The sequence below is a fragment of the Panulirus ornatus genome, chromosome 4 (assembly GCF_036320965.1).
Source record: "Panulirus ornatus isolate Po-2019 chromosome 4, ASM3632096v1, whole genome shotgun sequence".
Classification (NCBI taxonomy): domain Eukaryota; kingdom Metazoa; phylum Arthropoda; class Malacostraca; order Decapoda; family Palinuridae; genus Panulirus; species Panulirus ornatus.
Window position 1 is genome coordinate 82346512 of NC_092227.1, and position 15909 is coordinate 82362420.

The following is a 15909-nucleotide window of genomic DNA, read 5'->3' on the forward strand; positions in this document are numbered from 1 at the left end:
AAGAAGGGATAGACCATGTCAGGGGTACAGCCAACTCAAACCTCATCAATACGAAGGGGAGGAGGAGAATATAGAGTGATAGTCATACAAATGAATAGCATTTGGGTTTAGAGTACCTCCGGAGTATTGTGTGTGTGTGTGTGTGTTTGTGTTTAGATCTCGTACATCAGCAAATTTCAAATCAGTGGAGACCAAGAATATCAATATTCTTCAGAAGAGAGTGGAAAAAACAAGGAAAAAGAGTTAAAAGGCTTTGGAATTGAATCAGTACAGTCAAGCTACTTAGTTTCGAATATGGATCAAAGTATTATGTGTGAGTTACAGGACAAGTAGTTTGACTTCACTGCATCATATAAAGTACGGAGATTCTTTTCTTACACGTTTAAGAGTTGGGAAAAATGCAAGATTTTGAATTTTCTTCGAGTTATAGACAAATGGTCCAGTTATTTGTCTTAACCCTAGAACACTGTCTTTGGGTGTGTTAGACCCGACGCTTCTCGAAGTTCGTTTGTTCTACTGGGTTCTCCTATGTATATAACTCAAGTAGGTCCCTCTAGCCTTCAGTTCTTGTTCAGACACCGCCGGGGGCGGGTGCGTCACTCTACTCCTGTTCTTTCTTTGTGCCTTGATGGTGTTTGGGTCCGATAGACCCATGGATGGTGATGGTGTGGGGGAATATAAAACCTGTATAATAATAAATGGCCTACAGATAGGGGAAGCCCTTCGTCTGCCACCAGTAATGCCAGTAGTTTGGAAAATGGATACGTCTAATATTATTTCCCTACGATGAATAGTTTATAGTAATATACTGATAAGGATAACTTGTCTAATATTATTTCCTTACGATGAATAGTTTATAGTATTATACCGATAAGGATGATAACTTTTTTCATTTCACTTTCAATTTTTTTTCACTGTTTTCCTTAATTTCATATCTTAAGGTAAAGTAAAGCTTAAAGTTCATGTATTTTTTCTTTTTTTTTTTTTTTTGTTTTCATAAATTGCAATTAGAACCATTTTTCTTTATTTTCCCACTAGAAGTGTTGACCCAAAGGTAGGGAAATGTTCCTTAACACGTGATGACAGTGTTCTAGAGTTAGGTTAGGTGATAAACTATAAGGAGTTCTTGCTCTTGTCCTCAGATGCTGGAGCATCGTCCATTTTCTGCCAGTCATACTTAGTAGAGGAAAGAATCGAAGAATTCTGCAGAGGCTCGATGGAGATTCGAATACCTTAGAGGTACAGATGAAGGGGCATATGATAAATCTTTACCCTTTATGTAGGCTGCAGAATACCTATAATGTATAAAGGGGAAGGAATCAGAGAGCTTCGAGTTATCCATGTGAAGATCCGAATGCCTTAAAGGTACAGACAGGAAAGAATTTAGGAAATCTGTGCAAAGGGATTCGAGTATGAATAGATATAGACGACATGACAATGAGTATGCTTCAGGCAATGATATGTGAAGAAATGAGGAGGTTATTCAGCTCAATACAAGAGTCGTGTCTCTAAGGAACTTATCGAAGTGAGCCTTTGGTGGTCCTGTGGAAGGCAGCGCAAAGAAAAATGTAAAAAGGACGTGACGTTGGGATCAAAAGTCTGGCAGTAAAATCTGCTCGGATTCGGTGAGAAAATAGGCGTCGGTGATGGAAGTCTGAGGATGAAGGCATGGTGATGGAAGCCTGAGGATGGAGGAAAGGTGAGGGAAGAATGAGGATGGAGGCATGGTGATGGAAGTCTGAGGATGGAGGCATGGTCCAGGAAGTCTTAAGGATGGCGAAGGAAATCAGGAGATGCAAGCAGGATGAAGGAAGTCAGGAGATGGAAGGAGGGTGAAGGAAGTCTGAAGATGGAACACAATGAAGGAAGTCTGAGGCTGAGAGACACACACACAAGCTTCAGGTTGAGGATTCGCATGATACTGAAGGTTCAGCTATGCCTGAAATTTCTTTCGTTTAACATAAGTCTTAACCCTTAGCCAAGACGACGCAAGTCTGGGGAGAAACAAGGCCAAGGCTTTTGAGGACCAGGATAACTTCATGGCCATGTCGGTGGTTGAGTTGGCTTCCATGGCGGTGGTGGAGGAAGGTACCAGCAGCAGCTACATGACCATACACTCGACGGGGAAGCTGGTGTCGGGGTCCACATCATTGCTGAACTCCTCCGGTGTGGGACATTCTGTGGACAAACGAGATACTGTTAGTCTAAGCTCTGCAGGTGTGAGAGGCCCAACCAGAGACCTTTCTAGTGTCCAGTGATTCTACTGGAAAGCTTTGAAGATAGAGACTGGATGAACAACGCGAGTGAAAAACAGTTGTTGGTGCTTATGTAATAATTGCTCTGAAAAGACCAACAGATTTATACCAGTTGTCTCTTTTCTATGTTCGTATGATTTTACTCTTCCAGGAATTGCTAAAAGTAGACTAATAAGTTTATTGTAGATTTTTCTCTTATATGTTCGTATTATTCTAGTCTTTCAGCGAAATGAGAAATGTTAAGAATTGATTCTTGAGTAACTTCAAGTAACGTACATCTAGTAATAGGATATCATTTCTGAAGTAACTCAACCATAGGTGTTGTCTTTTGATCACAAAAGCTCAAACACCCTGGCCAGAATCGAGTACAGCTTATGGCTTTGGTATATATCATATTTCATGAACTAATTTAACAACACGAAGTTCCTTAAGGTAAGAATTTCTCAAAACTACTTAGAAGTTAGGTCGCGTAGGTTAGGTTAAAGTGCTTTGCTTAGAATAAGTTAAAACTCTTTAAGTACTTTGGGAGCTACGTATATACAACAAGAATTACAGTGTTCTATAAAAAAAAAAAAGAAATGGCGCTTCCTTTAATGTTTCCTTAGAGAGAGAGAGAGAGAGAGAGAGAGAGAGAGAGAGAGAGAGAGAGAGAGAGAGAGAGAGAGAGAGAGAATGTATATTCGTGTTAGCTGTGTTTTTAGTTAAGCAATCCGAATGCGATGAGAAAGGATACAAATATATTTGAGCAAAAATATTACTGAAAATGACGATGGTAGGTCAAAGAGACATAAGAATAATTGAGGAAGCTAATCTATCGACAACACACATATGGAAGAAACATCAATGAACAGAGATAATAAAACGAGGAGTGATAAAGATCCAGGAAATAAAGATAGCAATAATGAGGGCAAACTGATCATCAATAAAGTGAGTGAGGTGTCGAGGGAATAATGTGGAAGAGAAATGAGTGGAGTGAGCAGGTGTCTCAGTGGTGGTGCTTCGTCCACAACACTCCACATCGGAGTCTCCACATAGATACTAGAGGTAATACTCACTTCTCCCTTGACCATGGAAAAAAATGAATGAATGACAGCTTAACAGATCTTGCTCTGGAGGTTAAAACGAAAATGGGAAACAGGTGATTTTCTCTTTCTGAATTTAAACGTGAAATATATTTATGAATATATATTGCAGTACGATTGGAGTATATATATATAACATACAATCCTCCAACAGCCAGGATCGAACCCGGGACCCCTGTGCAAGAGGCAGGAATATAACCACCAGGCTATGGGCCCATATCCTATCGGTTACATTCCCACCTCTTGCACAGGGGTCCCGGGTTCGATCCTGGCTGTTGGAGGATTGTATGTTTTATAAAGGTGCGTGTTTCTATGCGTGTGTGTATGTGTATATATATATATATATATATATATATATATATATATATATATATATATATATATATATATATATATATATATATATATTCCTATGAGTCCGCGGGGAAAATGAAACACGATAAGTTCCCAAGTGCACTTTCGTGCAAATGGCGTCCTAGCTTCGTCTCTTCGATGTATATCAACTGACTTATATTTCTCTCTTGTGTCTCCCCTGATGATGTGATTATTACACGAAAGTGCACTTGGGAACTTATCGTGTTTCATTTTCCCAGTGGACTCGCAGGAATATCTTGATCACGCCCAAAATTGTGATCCTTTCCAATATATATATATATATATATATATATATATATATATATATATATATATATATATATATATATATCATAGCAGGGATACGGGTGAAAGAAGTGATGAAGGAAGGAGGCAAGCGAGTTTTACTTCCTGTAAATTTCAACCATCTGTTTCTGACACCACCTCGCTCACGCACAGACACACAGAAAACACGAGGACATAGAACAGTGGAATATGAGGACACGCAACGCTACAAGTAAAGGCTTGCATCACTAGCACACGAGGGCATACAACACTGCAGTACAAGGGAGTACAACACTAGAACTCACAGTGGTACAAGGGGACACAACATTCCGGTTAGATGGTTCATCATACGAGAATACAAGGACATAACGTTAAGACCCCAAGGCCATACAACACTAGAACACAGGATCATACACCACTGGAACACAAGACCATACACCATTGGAACACAGGACCATACACCACTGGAACACAGGACAGGTAACATCAGTACACAAGACCATACACCACTTGAACACAAGACCATACACCATTGGAACACAGACAGATAACATCAGTACACAAGACCATACACCACTGGAACACAGGACAGGTAACATCAGTACACAAGACCATACACCACTGGAACACAGGACAGGTAACATCAGTACACAAGACCATACACCACTGGAACATAGGACCATACACCACTGGAACATAGGACCATACACCACTAGAACACAAGACAGGTAACATCAGTACACAAGACCATACACCACTGGAACACAGGATCATACACCACTAGAACACAAGACCATACATCACTGGAACACAGGACCATACACCACTGGAACACAGGACCATACACCACTGGAACACAGGACCATACACCACTGGAACACAAGACCATACACCACTGGAACACAAGACAGGTAACATCAGTACACAAGACCATACATCACTGGAACACAGGACCATACACCACTGGAACACAGGGCCATACACCACTGGAACACAGGGCCATACACCACTGGAACACATGACCATACACCACTGGAACACAAGACCATACACCACTAGAACACAGGACAGGTAACAACAGTACACAAGACCATACACCATTGGAACACAAGACCATACACCACTGGAACACAAGACAGGTAACATCAGTACACAAGACCATACATCACTGGAACACAGGACCATACACCACTGGAACACAGGGCCATACACCACTGGAACACAAGACCATACACCACTGGAACACAAGACCATACACCACTGGAACATAGGTAACATCAGTACACAAGACCATACACCACTGGAACATAGGTAACATCAGTACACAAGAAGCAGCAGCAGGAGACTTACTCTTGTGGCAGGTGTGGCCGTAATGACCAGTGTTGGCACAGAGGCACTGGTAGCCTGGGTCTCGCAAGGTCTGGGAGCACACGCCGCCGTTCTCGCACGGGCTACTCTCGCACGGATCTCGCAGCTGGCTCTGTCGAGGACACGTCTCGTCAATGTAAACTGTCTATGGAGAGTTCTCTCCATCTTATCTCTAATCAATAACTGTGTGGTTTAAGCTCTTCCATGGTGTGACATGAGTGGTATAAAGACACACACACACACACACACACACACACACACACACACACACACACACACACACACACGTTACAAATAAGAAGGATATGAAGAGCCATTTCCCAAGGAGTCGGAGGCAAGCTTTCCTGTAATAAGAACATCCTGAAGCCACAAAATGCTATAAGGTCATGGACTTTGTGAAACTCGAAGACCACAACCCATGATCTGTAGACAAGGATCACATTTGAGAGCATTATGACGGTCATATCACCTTTCATGACTAAATGCCTCCCTTCGGGCCAAGAGGAAAAAGACTGTCGAGTAACGGGAAGCGGAGGCAAAACACGAGGAATAACCCCAAGGCAAAGAAAGGCTTCAACTGCGAAGCTTTATTGACACAGTCCAATACCCGGCTGAGGGAATTCAATATCTGCCAAATCCTGAAGAAAAGAGGTTTGTAGATTTTGTCTTGACCAATTTCAGATACGCCTCCAGAATTGCATTTCACGTCTTCAATTTACATACCGGAGATCTGATCTTATTCCACTTGAAAACGTTATTTATTTGATGATGAGCCGATGCGAAGCAGGTTTGCCATCACTTGAAGAGCGAATCAAACAAGACTATTATATGATTTGCTTCTGGGGCAGCGAGAAGTCTTTCTGAAATATCATACAGTAAAGGAATTCTAAAGTAAACCAAGGCGAAATGGTTTTTATCTTTGTGAATACCTCTAGGAAGGTCCATACAATGTTGCTCATCTTAATCTCCATCTATGACAAAGCCACTGAGCTTTAAGAGATCTTAATTAAATCTATGCAAGGAAAATTAGGCTAGCCACTGGGACTAGCTAGGCTAAGCCTGTTATCAAATCACCCAGACAGCCTTGTGCTTATTCAAATCACGAACGTATAGCCATCATGACAGCAAAGAGAGGAAAGAGGAAATAATGAAAACGAGTCATGAAACAAAGACATGGGTTCTAATGTTTTGACAAGAGGGAGGAGAGTTGCTAAATAGAAGAAGAAGCTGGCTGATAATGGCACAAAGAGTATGGCTAATGTTCATGATAAGCTTGTGATAACCATATACCACCTCGAAATATGATAAAGAAATTAGAGGACACTGCTAGGGAATATGAGAACTAGAGGTGGACAAACTAAATCTAAATGAGGGAAACCTGACACCATTCTAAAGATATTAGAAGATGCTCCTGTCAAGGGTGCTCATGAAATGGAGGATGGAAGAGTAGAGAGGTACGATCCAGTGGTTGAGTCTCGAACTGAGGATTGTCATAGAGCAAGTGTAATCAAAGAGAGGAATTGACAGAGTCTAGGAACACTGTAGCAGGTGGGGTGAACAAAGTGCTGAAAAAAAAGCCGATGACGAGGCGTTTTATACAGACAGAGACAGGGTTATCAAGACAGCATGTGGAACTGTGGATGGGAGACTTAAGCGAGAGGGGATCGTTGGAGAGACAACTGGGTGACGATGGAAAAGGAAATATTTAGAAACGATTAAGAATAAATAGAAAGACATAACACGACCGCAGGAGGTAACAGAAGGTTGGGCCACGACACAGAGGGAGCGAAGTCGTGTAAAGTAAGGTTAATAAAGACAAGTCTGTATTATGATCTTTATGCTGGTGGTGGAATGTCGTCCAAATTGGGAGTAAAGGAAAGCTAAGAGAAATGGGACAGATGCAAGTCAAGATGTGATAAGAGGCGGGAGAATATGGCCTATCTAAACTTCACATAATGGGAAGAGAAACTGCAGGGAAGAACTGCATTGAGGTATTGGTAACTCATAACCATCCAGTGATTGCAATGAACCAGTATTATCATACGGAGAAAATAGTGAGGAAACAAGTTATATGACACAAGAAGCTGTAATCAACCCACTTCTTCGACGATATGCCTTAGCGTTATTGATGAAGGAAACATACATACATACATACATGCATTGATACTTAGTATTTTTGGTCGTTCAAAGAAAAAAAAAAACGACCTTGGGATCATGCACTCGCGAAAAGCCTTGTCAAGGCTTTCTCACCATCATTATGACCCCACAATCATGCACTCAGCAAGAGGTGAGGCAGGGGACTCGCCTCACCCTCATAGTGGCACTCACTCATCCCTCACACACCAGACAAGCTGAGGAGACTGACCTTGAGCGCCGTCTGGCACTGGTCGCGGGTGGAGTAGTGGAAGGTGGTGTCGCAGCCAAGACCGCAGACGCAGGCGCCCTCGTCAATTCGGCATCCTTGTACCAGCTGCTCCGGCTCGCACGCCCACACGCCTCCTGCAAGAACACGACCAAAACGTCATCCAGTTAATAGCTGAGGTATAGACCAGTGTACAGGAGCGAGGTCTCCTGAATGGTAGACGATGATGCCCTTGTCTGAGCACCCTAATGCCTTTCCAAAGTATATCCCGACCATGATAAGAATAAGGGCTGGGACACACACACACACACACACACACACACACACACACACACACACACACACCATAACCTCAGAATCCCCTTCAAATCAGCTTAAACCCTCACATGTTTCCCACGTTCTCCCCATACCCTCGGAATATACACATATTGGGGGAGATTATCATGCTGTTAATTTGCAGTGCGAACAATCCAGTATCACTGCATTGGACTATCACTGTTATACACACTTCTGCATCCTATTAGTGGGTTCGCATGGTCACTCACTGCATGGCTGATTCAGACATGCATTAAGCTCAATAACTGACTGGTGAACTATGCATAGAACTGGCCAGCTTCTGGAATGTTTTGAAACCAGTTAACAAGAGCGATCATTACTGAAAAATTGATGCGTGATAATGAGCTTGTAAATCATTTCCCGTAATGATCTCTGGTTTGTATAATGTGTATTACTGCCTCTTTTTTTTCATGCCTTTCGTTATAATAAGTACCACAGCACCAATAATCACACACTGTTGGCTATGGAAATAATTCGCAGACACTGGGGGACAGTATTTTTCTGTTTCTCCTCAGGGAAAACGAGGCAAGACTCCAGCGAACGCAAACTGCCTCTATAGAGAGTTTTGCTACACGTCTAAAACTGTTGGGTTTGATCAGCTATAGTGCCCTACTGAAGAAGGATGGGGTAGAGGGGGTGTAGGGTTATTTTGCCTTCGTAATAAAGGATTCAAGTCCACTTGCGTATACGTAAAAGGGAATCAGATACTGTCGCCGCACCTCGAGCATCAGGTACTAGTGACACCTCGAGAATCAGATACTTGACACCTTGACCGAGTCACTATTCCGAATGGGCATCACCTTGTAAGACCAGCGAACAGCCTTCTCAAGTAACAGTAACTGCTGCTGGCTGCTGCTGCAGTGAAATATATAATTTCCTGGAAAGACAAAGACACACTTGACCCCGAACTCTGCGTACAAGAATTTGATACTAATAAAAGAAAACCGGAATGCCGATGGAATTTGCATTTCATGATGATGCGAACGTAAAGCAGAATTCCAGGCCTGGAACAAAAGACCTGGAAATATCTTGAGAACAAATTTAGCGAAGGGAATTAGGAGTCATATTTGTAATCAACATACCATTACATTCTAAAAGGCATCTTTTTTTTTTTGCTTTTATTTAATTTGATGACTGTATGTAATAGGGGACTTATGGGGTACTTCGAAGTGCATACGACTTATCTTATTGCAGAATATGCACGAGGCTGTAAGAGCCGGTTGGGTAAATCAAGCCATCAGTTGGATTTGACGATCCTGAAGACCGAAGGATTTGGCGATCCTGAAGACCGAAGGATTTGACGATCTTGAAGACCGAAGGATATGATGCTCTTGAAGACCGAAGGATTTGGCGATCTTGAAGACCGAAGAGATGATGGTGGTGTTGGCTTTCAAATTATACCACTAGTGATAGAAGGCCTCCAACTCCATATAGTTTATAGAAGCCGATTTAACCCAAACATGTGAAGCGGATTTGGCGTAAATTCACTGGCGATGATGTCCAGTTTATTGGTGCCACAGCAGACTACCCCTAGATCGAATCTGTTTAGGAAATATCGCAACCAGTCGGAATGTTTAGCTAGTGAAAAGCATATTTTGACCATATACGTACCTACCAATCAACGAAAATTAGAAATTTCTCTATATAAAAAACCATGATAGAAATGATCAAGATACAAGAATGAGTCCTCTGAGGTTTTTGTACATACCTCTATACGACATCACTAAATAACTGTAGCGATAAGCGTCTTCAGTGCTATAACATATATCACACAGCAGTGCCTCAATGGGACGAGAGAATGGCCTGAGATACAAGAGCATTTTAGAGGATAATGATGAACTCGGCAGTTTGCATAAGTATCCAATTCCAGAGTCAATAGAAGTGGACAAATTCTTGGAAAGAGACCATAACCTTATGAGCATAAAGTTTTACGGCGACATCTTTTTTAAATAGTTTTGGAAAATTGGCGCCGCGTGACGAAGCCATCCTTGAAAAAATTTTCAGTGGTGTTCAGATCCCCTTTAACAGGATTCAGATCTCTGTTCGACGTGATCCAATCACTGTAACTGGTGTTTAGGTTTCTGTTGATGGTGTTCAAACCTCTTTCACTGGCTTCTTGATCTCCGTTAATGGAGTTCACACCTCTTTTACTGGTTTTTAGATCTCTTGTTCACACCTCTTTTGCTGGTTTCTCTATCTGTTTTAATGGTGTTGACACCTCTTTTACTGGGTTCTAGATCTCTGTTGATGATGGTCTGGCCTCTGTTACTAGTGTTCACAATCTCATATCAGTTTAGATTTCTTACTGGCGTACAGACTTCTGCTCCTGGCGTTTACATTTCTGTTAAAGGTATTCACATTTCTCCTGCGGTGTTCCCATCTCTGTTTCTCGGTGTTCAGGTACCTATTACTGGTTATCAGATCTCTCTTCATGATGTTCATATCCTTCTTCTAGATACAATACCTTTAGTCTGTGGCTAAGTGTGTAGAAGATGTTCTCGATGGCTGTGGTAAGGCTGTTCTCGTAGGAGTCTGTACGAGTTTGTGAGGGTTCGATGCCAGCTTGGGGAAGGGGTCATCTCACCTGGCAGGTGGTATAGTGATCATGGTATCAGTAACTATCCTTCGAGGTGCCGAGGAGTACCAAGCGGTGGTTTGAGACAGACGGTCGGGTTAGTGGGTTGATACAAGAAGGCCCGATCATACACTTGGATTCTCCTTTCTGCAATTTCTTCTAGTGTCTGCTGCTGCTGTTTAGAAGAGGAGGAGGAGGACGAGGCAAGATGGCATAAACTGGTTTTAGTTGCCGGGAGTTTAAGTATCCTGAGTTGGCGAGATACAGAGGTGATTGTGGGAGGATTTTAGGACGATGTTTATGTCTTCCTTCGAGATCACCTTGTGGTCCATTATGTATATAATATATATATATATATATATATATATATATATATATATATATATATATATATATATATATATATCTCACGAGTGAAAAACCCCTGGAGTAAGGTTGTATCACAGGGAGTACGATATCGTCAAAGACCTTCTCACCCCAAAGGAGTCTACATTTCCCTGCTACTGGATATAGCACACCCTTTGGCTGCAAAAGTCTCTAGAAAAAAAAAAAAAAGAGCTCCGGACAACATCAGAACCTTATCATAGACACTGGTGTTTGAGGATCTATGAATAAGTACTATAAGAATTCTCGCAGCTGACCCAAGTGATCTAGCACACGACACGAGTTGATCTCCTAAGATCGTACATTATATTGCTAATCTGACCACAACTATAGAATTAAGGCAGTTCCCTTCTGCCTTCGATCCCATTTGCCTTGGGAGAGTTCAAGGTTCCCACCGACCCCCCCAGAGCAGGACGTAGTGCACAGAGATTTGTGCTGACTACTTCAAAAAGATGATGATGAAGATGATGATGGTGTTTCATTCTTTGATGCAGTACCGCACGGCGACGGAGGAGGATCATCTCCTCGAGGATCTCTCTCTCTCTCTCTCTCTCTCTCTCTCTCTCTCTCTCTCTCTCTCTCTCTCTCTCTCTCTCTCTCTCTCCTCCGTAGCATTAGGAAAGGCATTTCCTCGAATTCGTGACATTTCATTACAATCCTTCTATTCACAGGCACCGTACACACACACACACACACACACACACACACACACACACACACACACACACAGAGAGAGAGAGAGAGAGAGAGAGAGAGAGAGAGAGAGAGAGAGACTCACCCTCCGCTTACGTCTTTTCGCTGACACATGTGCCATTCTCCGAGGTTCGAGATAAGACGTCTTCAGACAGACGCACTTCGGCCACAATCCGTCGGAGTGAGGCTTCTGTCATCCTGCTCCAGGCAGTCTTGAAAGGGCTTGATCTGAGGCAATAGAAGGAGTGAGGGCTCAGATGATGGTCTTCCTTGGCGTGTAAGTGGCGATGATATTCGAAGTCGCCACTACTTCGTTCAGGGTAATCTTCCTTGGGCGTGTAAGTGGCGATGATATTCGAAGTCGCCACTACTTCTTTAAGGGTGATCTTCCTCGGGGAAAGTGGCGATGATATTCGAATCCGCCACTACTTCTATAAGGGTAATCTTCCTCGAGGTGTAAGTGGTGGCGATATTCGAAGCTGCCGCCACTTCACCTCGTTGAAAGTCTTTTCTTAAAGACATGGCAGTATCGTGTGTTTCATTAGTATTCGGGTGATTAAAAATGGTCTGAACTTCGCATACAATCCATATATGATTCATTGAGGTTGGTCGATAAAATGGGTACTTGACGTAGCCTAGGGTGTGTGTGTGTGTGTGTGTGTGTGTGTGTGTGTGTTGTGAACCTAATCCTTTTAGGTCCATACCACCTAGAAGACTCATTTCCATTGTCCGCTGAGGGGCCTCGGATCTTTTCGATTCAAATTCTTCAGTCCCTCTTCTTCCTCCATCACATCCCACCATTCGTATTTGAATCATATGGTTCGATCTGTTTTATTCTCTCTTCTGTCCTTATCATGAATTGTTCATTCCCTTCAAGTGACTTCCATATGTGCCTTTACTTCTCGTATCTCCCTCATCCGAAGCCCCATACACCTGTTCGAATATGGTGTCATTTGCAATCTCCGTTTTCCGTATCCTCCTCTTTGTAATATATCGGGGAGACTAACTTATCCGATTCTTCTTACTAATCTGGATATAGAAAACGCGTCTCTATGATACACCTATGTCTTTCTACTCTTACCACACTGATCTATGATTTTCAGATCTCTTCCTCTATCACAAACAGCCTCGAAAAGACCCATTGGTCTGTTGCTTTCTTTGAATATCTTTGTATTTGTATTCCTTTTTAAGACCTTTAAGTCATAATCCTATCGAAGCCTATACATACATACCAACTCAACCCACTCCGAGTCCAAAAAACAGACCCAGCCACATAGGACGCCTTGTGACGTCGCTCGGCCCTAAACCTTCAGTTGCAAGGATACTGTGAGGGAACGTATGGATACTGTGAGGGAAGGTATGGATACTGTGAAGGAAGGTATGGATACTGTGAAGGAAGGTATGGATACTGTGAGGGAACGTATGGATACTGTGAGGGAAGGTATGGATACTGTGAGGGAGCGAAAAACTTAAGTCAACGGTCTGGTGAAAGACTTAAGTCACAGGTAAGGGGGAAAGACTTAAGTCACAGGTAAGGGGGAAAGACTTAAGTCAATGACCTGGCTCTACGTTATACACCCCTCCATAAACAAACTCGAGATCCCCTTTCCCCCCGACTCTGACTGGTGGCCAGTTGGATGGCAACATCCACACATCAACAACAGTCTCCACGACATGTGTGACGGGTGCGAAGAGGATGAACCTTTCCCCTTGTCTCGTTTTGAATGGTGTTGGATCCTCCACAAGTGTGATCAGATTCCATACGCGACCTCTTCATTATCCTCATCATGAGGTCACAGGCTGACCTCATCCGTCTCACTAATGACACTCTGTACGCGAACAATATCCCCTCCGCCAGGTATTGACCTGTGATATTCCTCTTCTAGATATTGACCTGTGATATTCCTCTTCTAGATTTTGCCCTGTGATATTCCTCTTCTAGATATTGCCCCGTGATATTCCTCTTCTAGATATTGACCTGTGATATTCCTCTTCTGGATATTGACCTGTGATATTCCTCTTCTAGATATTGACCTGTGATATTCCTCTTCTAGATATTGACCTGTGATATTCCTCTTCTAGATTTTGCTCCGTGATAATCCTCTTCTAGATATTGCCCTGTGATATTCCTCTTCTAGATATTGACCTGTGATATTCCTCTTCTAGATATTGACCTGTGATATTCCTCTTCTAGATCTTGCCCTGTGATATTCCTCTTCTAGATATTGCCCTGTGATATTCCTCTATTAGTTACGATATCTCTACTCCAATGGAAGTGTTTCCTTATCACTCAAAATATTCCTCTTCCAGCTATGATCTTCCTCCTTCAGCTGAGCTATCTATCCCTCCTCCAGCTATTATTTTCATCTTTCAGCTGAAATATTCATGTATTTCAATATTCCTCCCTTTTGCGAAATATCTGTGAAGACACTTTGAAGATCATTATTGGAAGGAAAAGTAATTTGCACTTAAAGAATACTAAGAGAATCGATTTATCTCAAAAGAGTTAATCAACTGTTCAAACAAGGGGGTCTATCTTTGCCTCGTACTTTCTTTCATAACTCCCTCTCTATATCACATTATCTCCTTTATTCTACGAGGCTGTATTCTATTCATTCTTAAGACTTTAAATGTATAAAACAAGTGGGGCAGAATACATCATGTACAGAGGAGTACCTTACATATAGGACGGTAATTAGGTGATCTAACCGACAATCGGGAGTGAGGGTGTCAGAGAAGACAGCTTAAAGAACAGGGGACACAGCAGAGATCCAGAAGAAAAGAAGGCAAAGCAGAGAGTCAAGCTGGTGACTGTGGCACAGCAGAGAGCCAAGTGGGTGGATGTGGTGAGGGTGGCACATCAGAGAGCCAAGTGGGTATAGGTGATGAGGGTGGCACATCAGAGAGCCATGTGGGTGGAGGTGGTGAGGGTGGCACATCAGAGAGCCATGTGGGTGGATGTGGTGAGGGTGGCACATCATAGAGCCAAGAGGGTGGAGGTGGTGAGGGTGGCACAGCATAGAGCCAAGTGGGTGGAGGTGGTGAGGGTGGCACAGCAGAGAGCCATGTGGGTGGAGGTGGTGAGGGTGGCACAGCATAGAGCCAAGTGGGTGGATGTGGTGAGGGTGGCACAGCATAGAGCCAAGTGGGTAGAGGTGGTGAGGGTGGCACATCATAGAGCCAAGTGGGTGGAGGTGGTGAGGGTGGCACATCAGAGAGCCATGTGGGTGGAGGTGGTGAGGGTGGCACATCAGAGAGCCAAGCTGGTGGACGTAATGTACCAAACTGATAGCAGAAAGTACAAAACAGTGACCATTAAAAACTTAATGTATAGCGATACACAGGTGCGAGTCTGTGGTAAAAAGCCCAGTAGACAGCGAGCGTGAAGTGCATCACAGAGCCACGAGCGGGTGTTGCAACAGACAGCAAACAGAGAGGATCATGCAACAAATAACCACGAGAGATGTTGCAGCAGACAATGAACAGAAAAAATCATGCAGCAAACAGCCACGAAAGATGTTGCAATACACACTCAAAGGAGAGGATCATGCAACAGACAACCACAAGAGGCGTTGCAACAAACAATCAACAAAGAACGTATGTACAACACACAGCTAACTGAGCAGGTAACTAACTCCTGGTGGTGTTCACATGTTCGTCGAACTCGCACCACAGTTGTCGAGGTGGGGGAAGGGACGTCAGCTGACCCCAGTAATTGGCACTAAACCTGGTCCCCGGCTTAAGATATATAGCACACACGGTACAAACCATGGTCGATACTAGCGGGTCAGAGAGAGAGAGAGGCGTCACCAACGAATCCTCCACTAGTTGTAGTGGTGGTGGACCTATAGTCTAGTAAAACCGTTGAGATCAATTTCTTATATGCTCCTGATACTGTGTGGAGAGAGGCGTCATGGACGAGTTCTCCACTAGTTGTTGTGGTGGTGGACCTTTAGTCTAGTAATACCGTTGGGATCAATTACTTACGTACCCCTCCGTAATGTCTTCCGAGACATATATCACTATCTTGCCACGACGATGTGCATGAAAGTGTAAAGTCATTTGGGAACAAAAACTTAGTCTTATGATGCGACCGAAAACTTGGGGACTCGTAGGAAGGCAAGAAGACTTTCCATGTTATATGTGGTGATCATTAATCAATACCTGGGGATTATTACCCACAATACCTGGTGATCATTAACTGCACCACAAGCC

General features: G+C 43.0%; 1 protein-coding gene across 1 annotated transcript in view; it reads right to left on the reverse strand.

The window, feature by feature from the left end:
* Positions 1-2038: 2038 nt before the first annotated feature.
* LOC139745993 (contactin-associated protein-like 2) overlaps positions 2039-15909 on the reverse strand; it is a 116735-nt gene continuing 102864 nt past the window's right edge. Inside the window, exons 4-6 of the mRNA XM_071656761.1 lie at positions 7710-7843; positions 5327-5456; positions 2039-2178 (exon numbers count right to left, since the gene is read on the reverse strand). Coding sequence (XP_071512862.1) covers positions 2102-2178; positions 5327-5456; positions 7710-7843 — 341 coding nt within the window. The 3' untranslated portion in view covers positions 2039-2101. The remainder of the gene's footprint in view (positions 2179-5326; positions 5457-7709; positions 7844-15909) is intronic.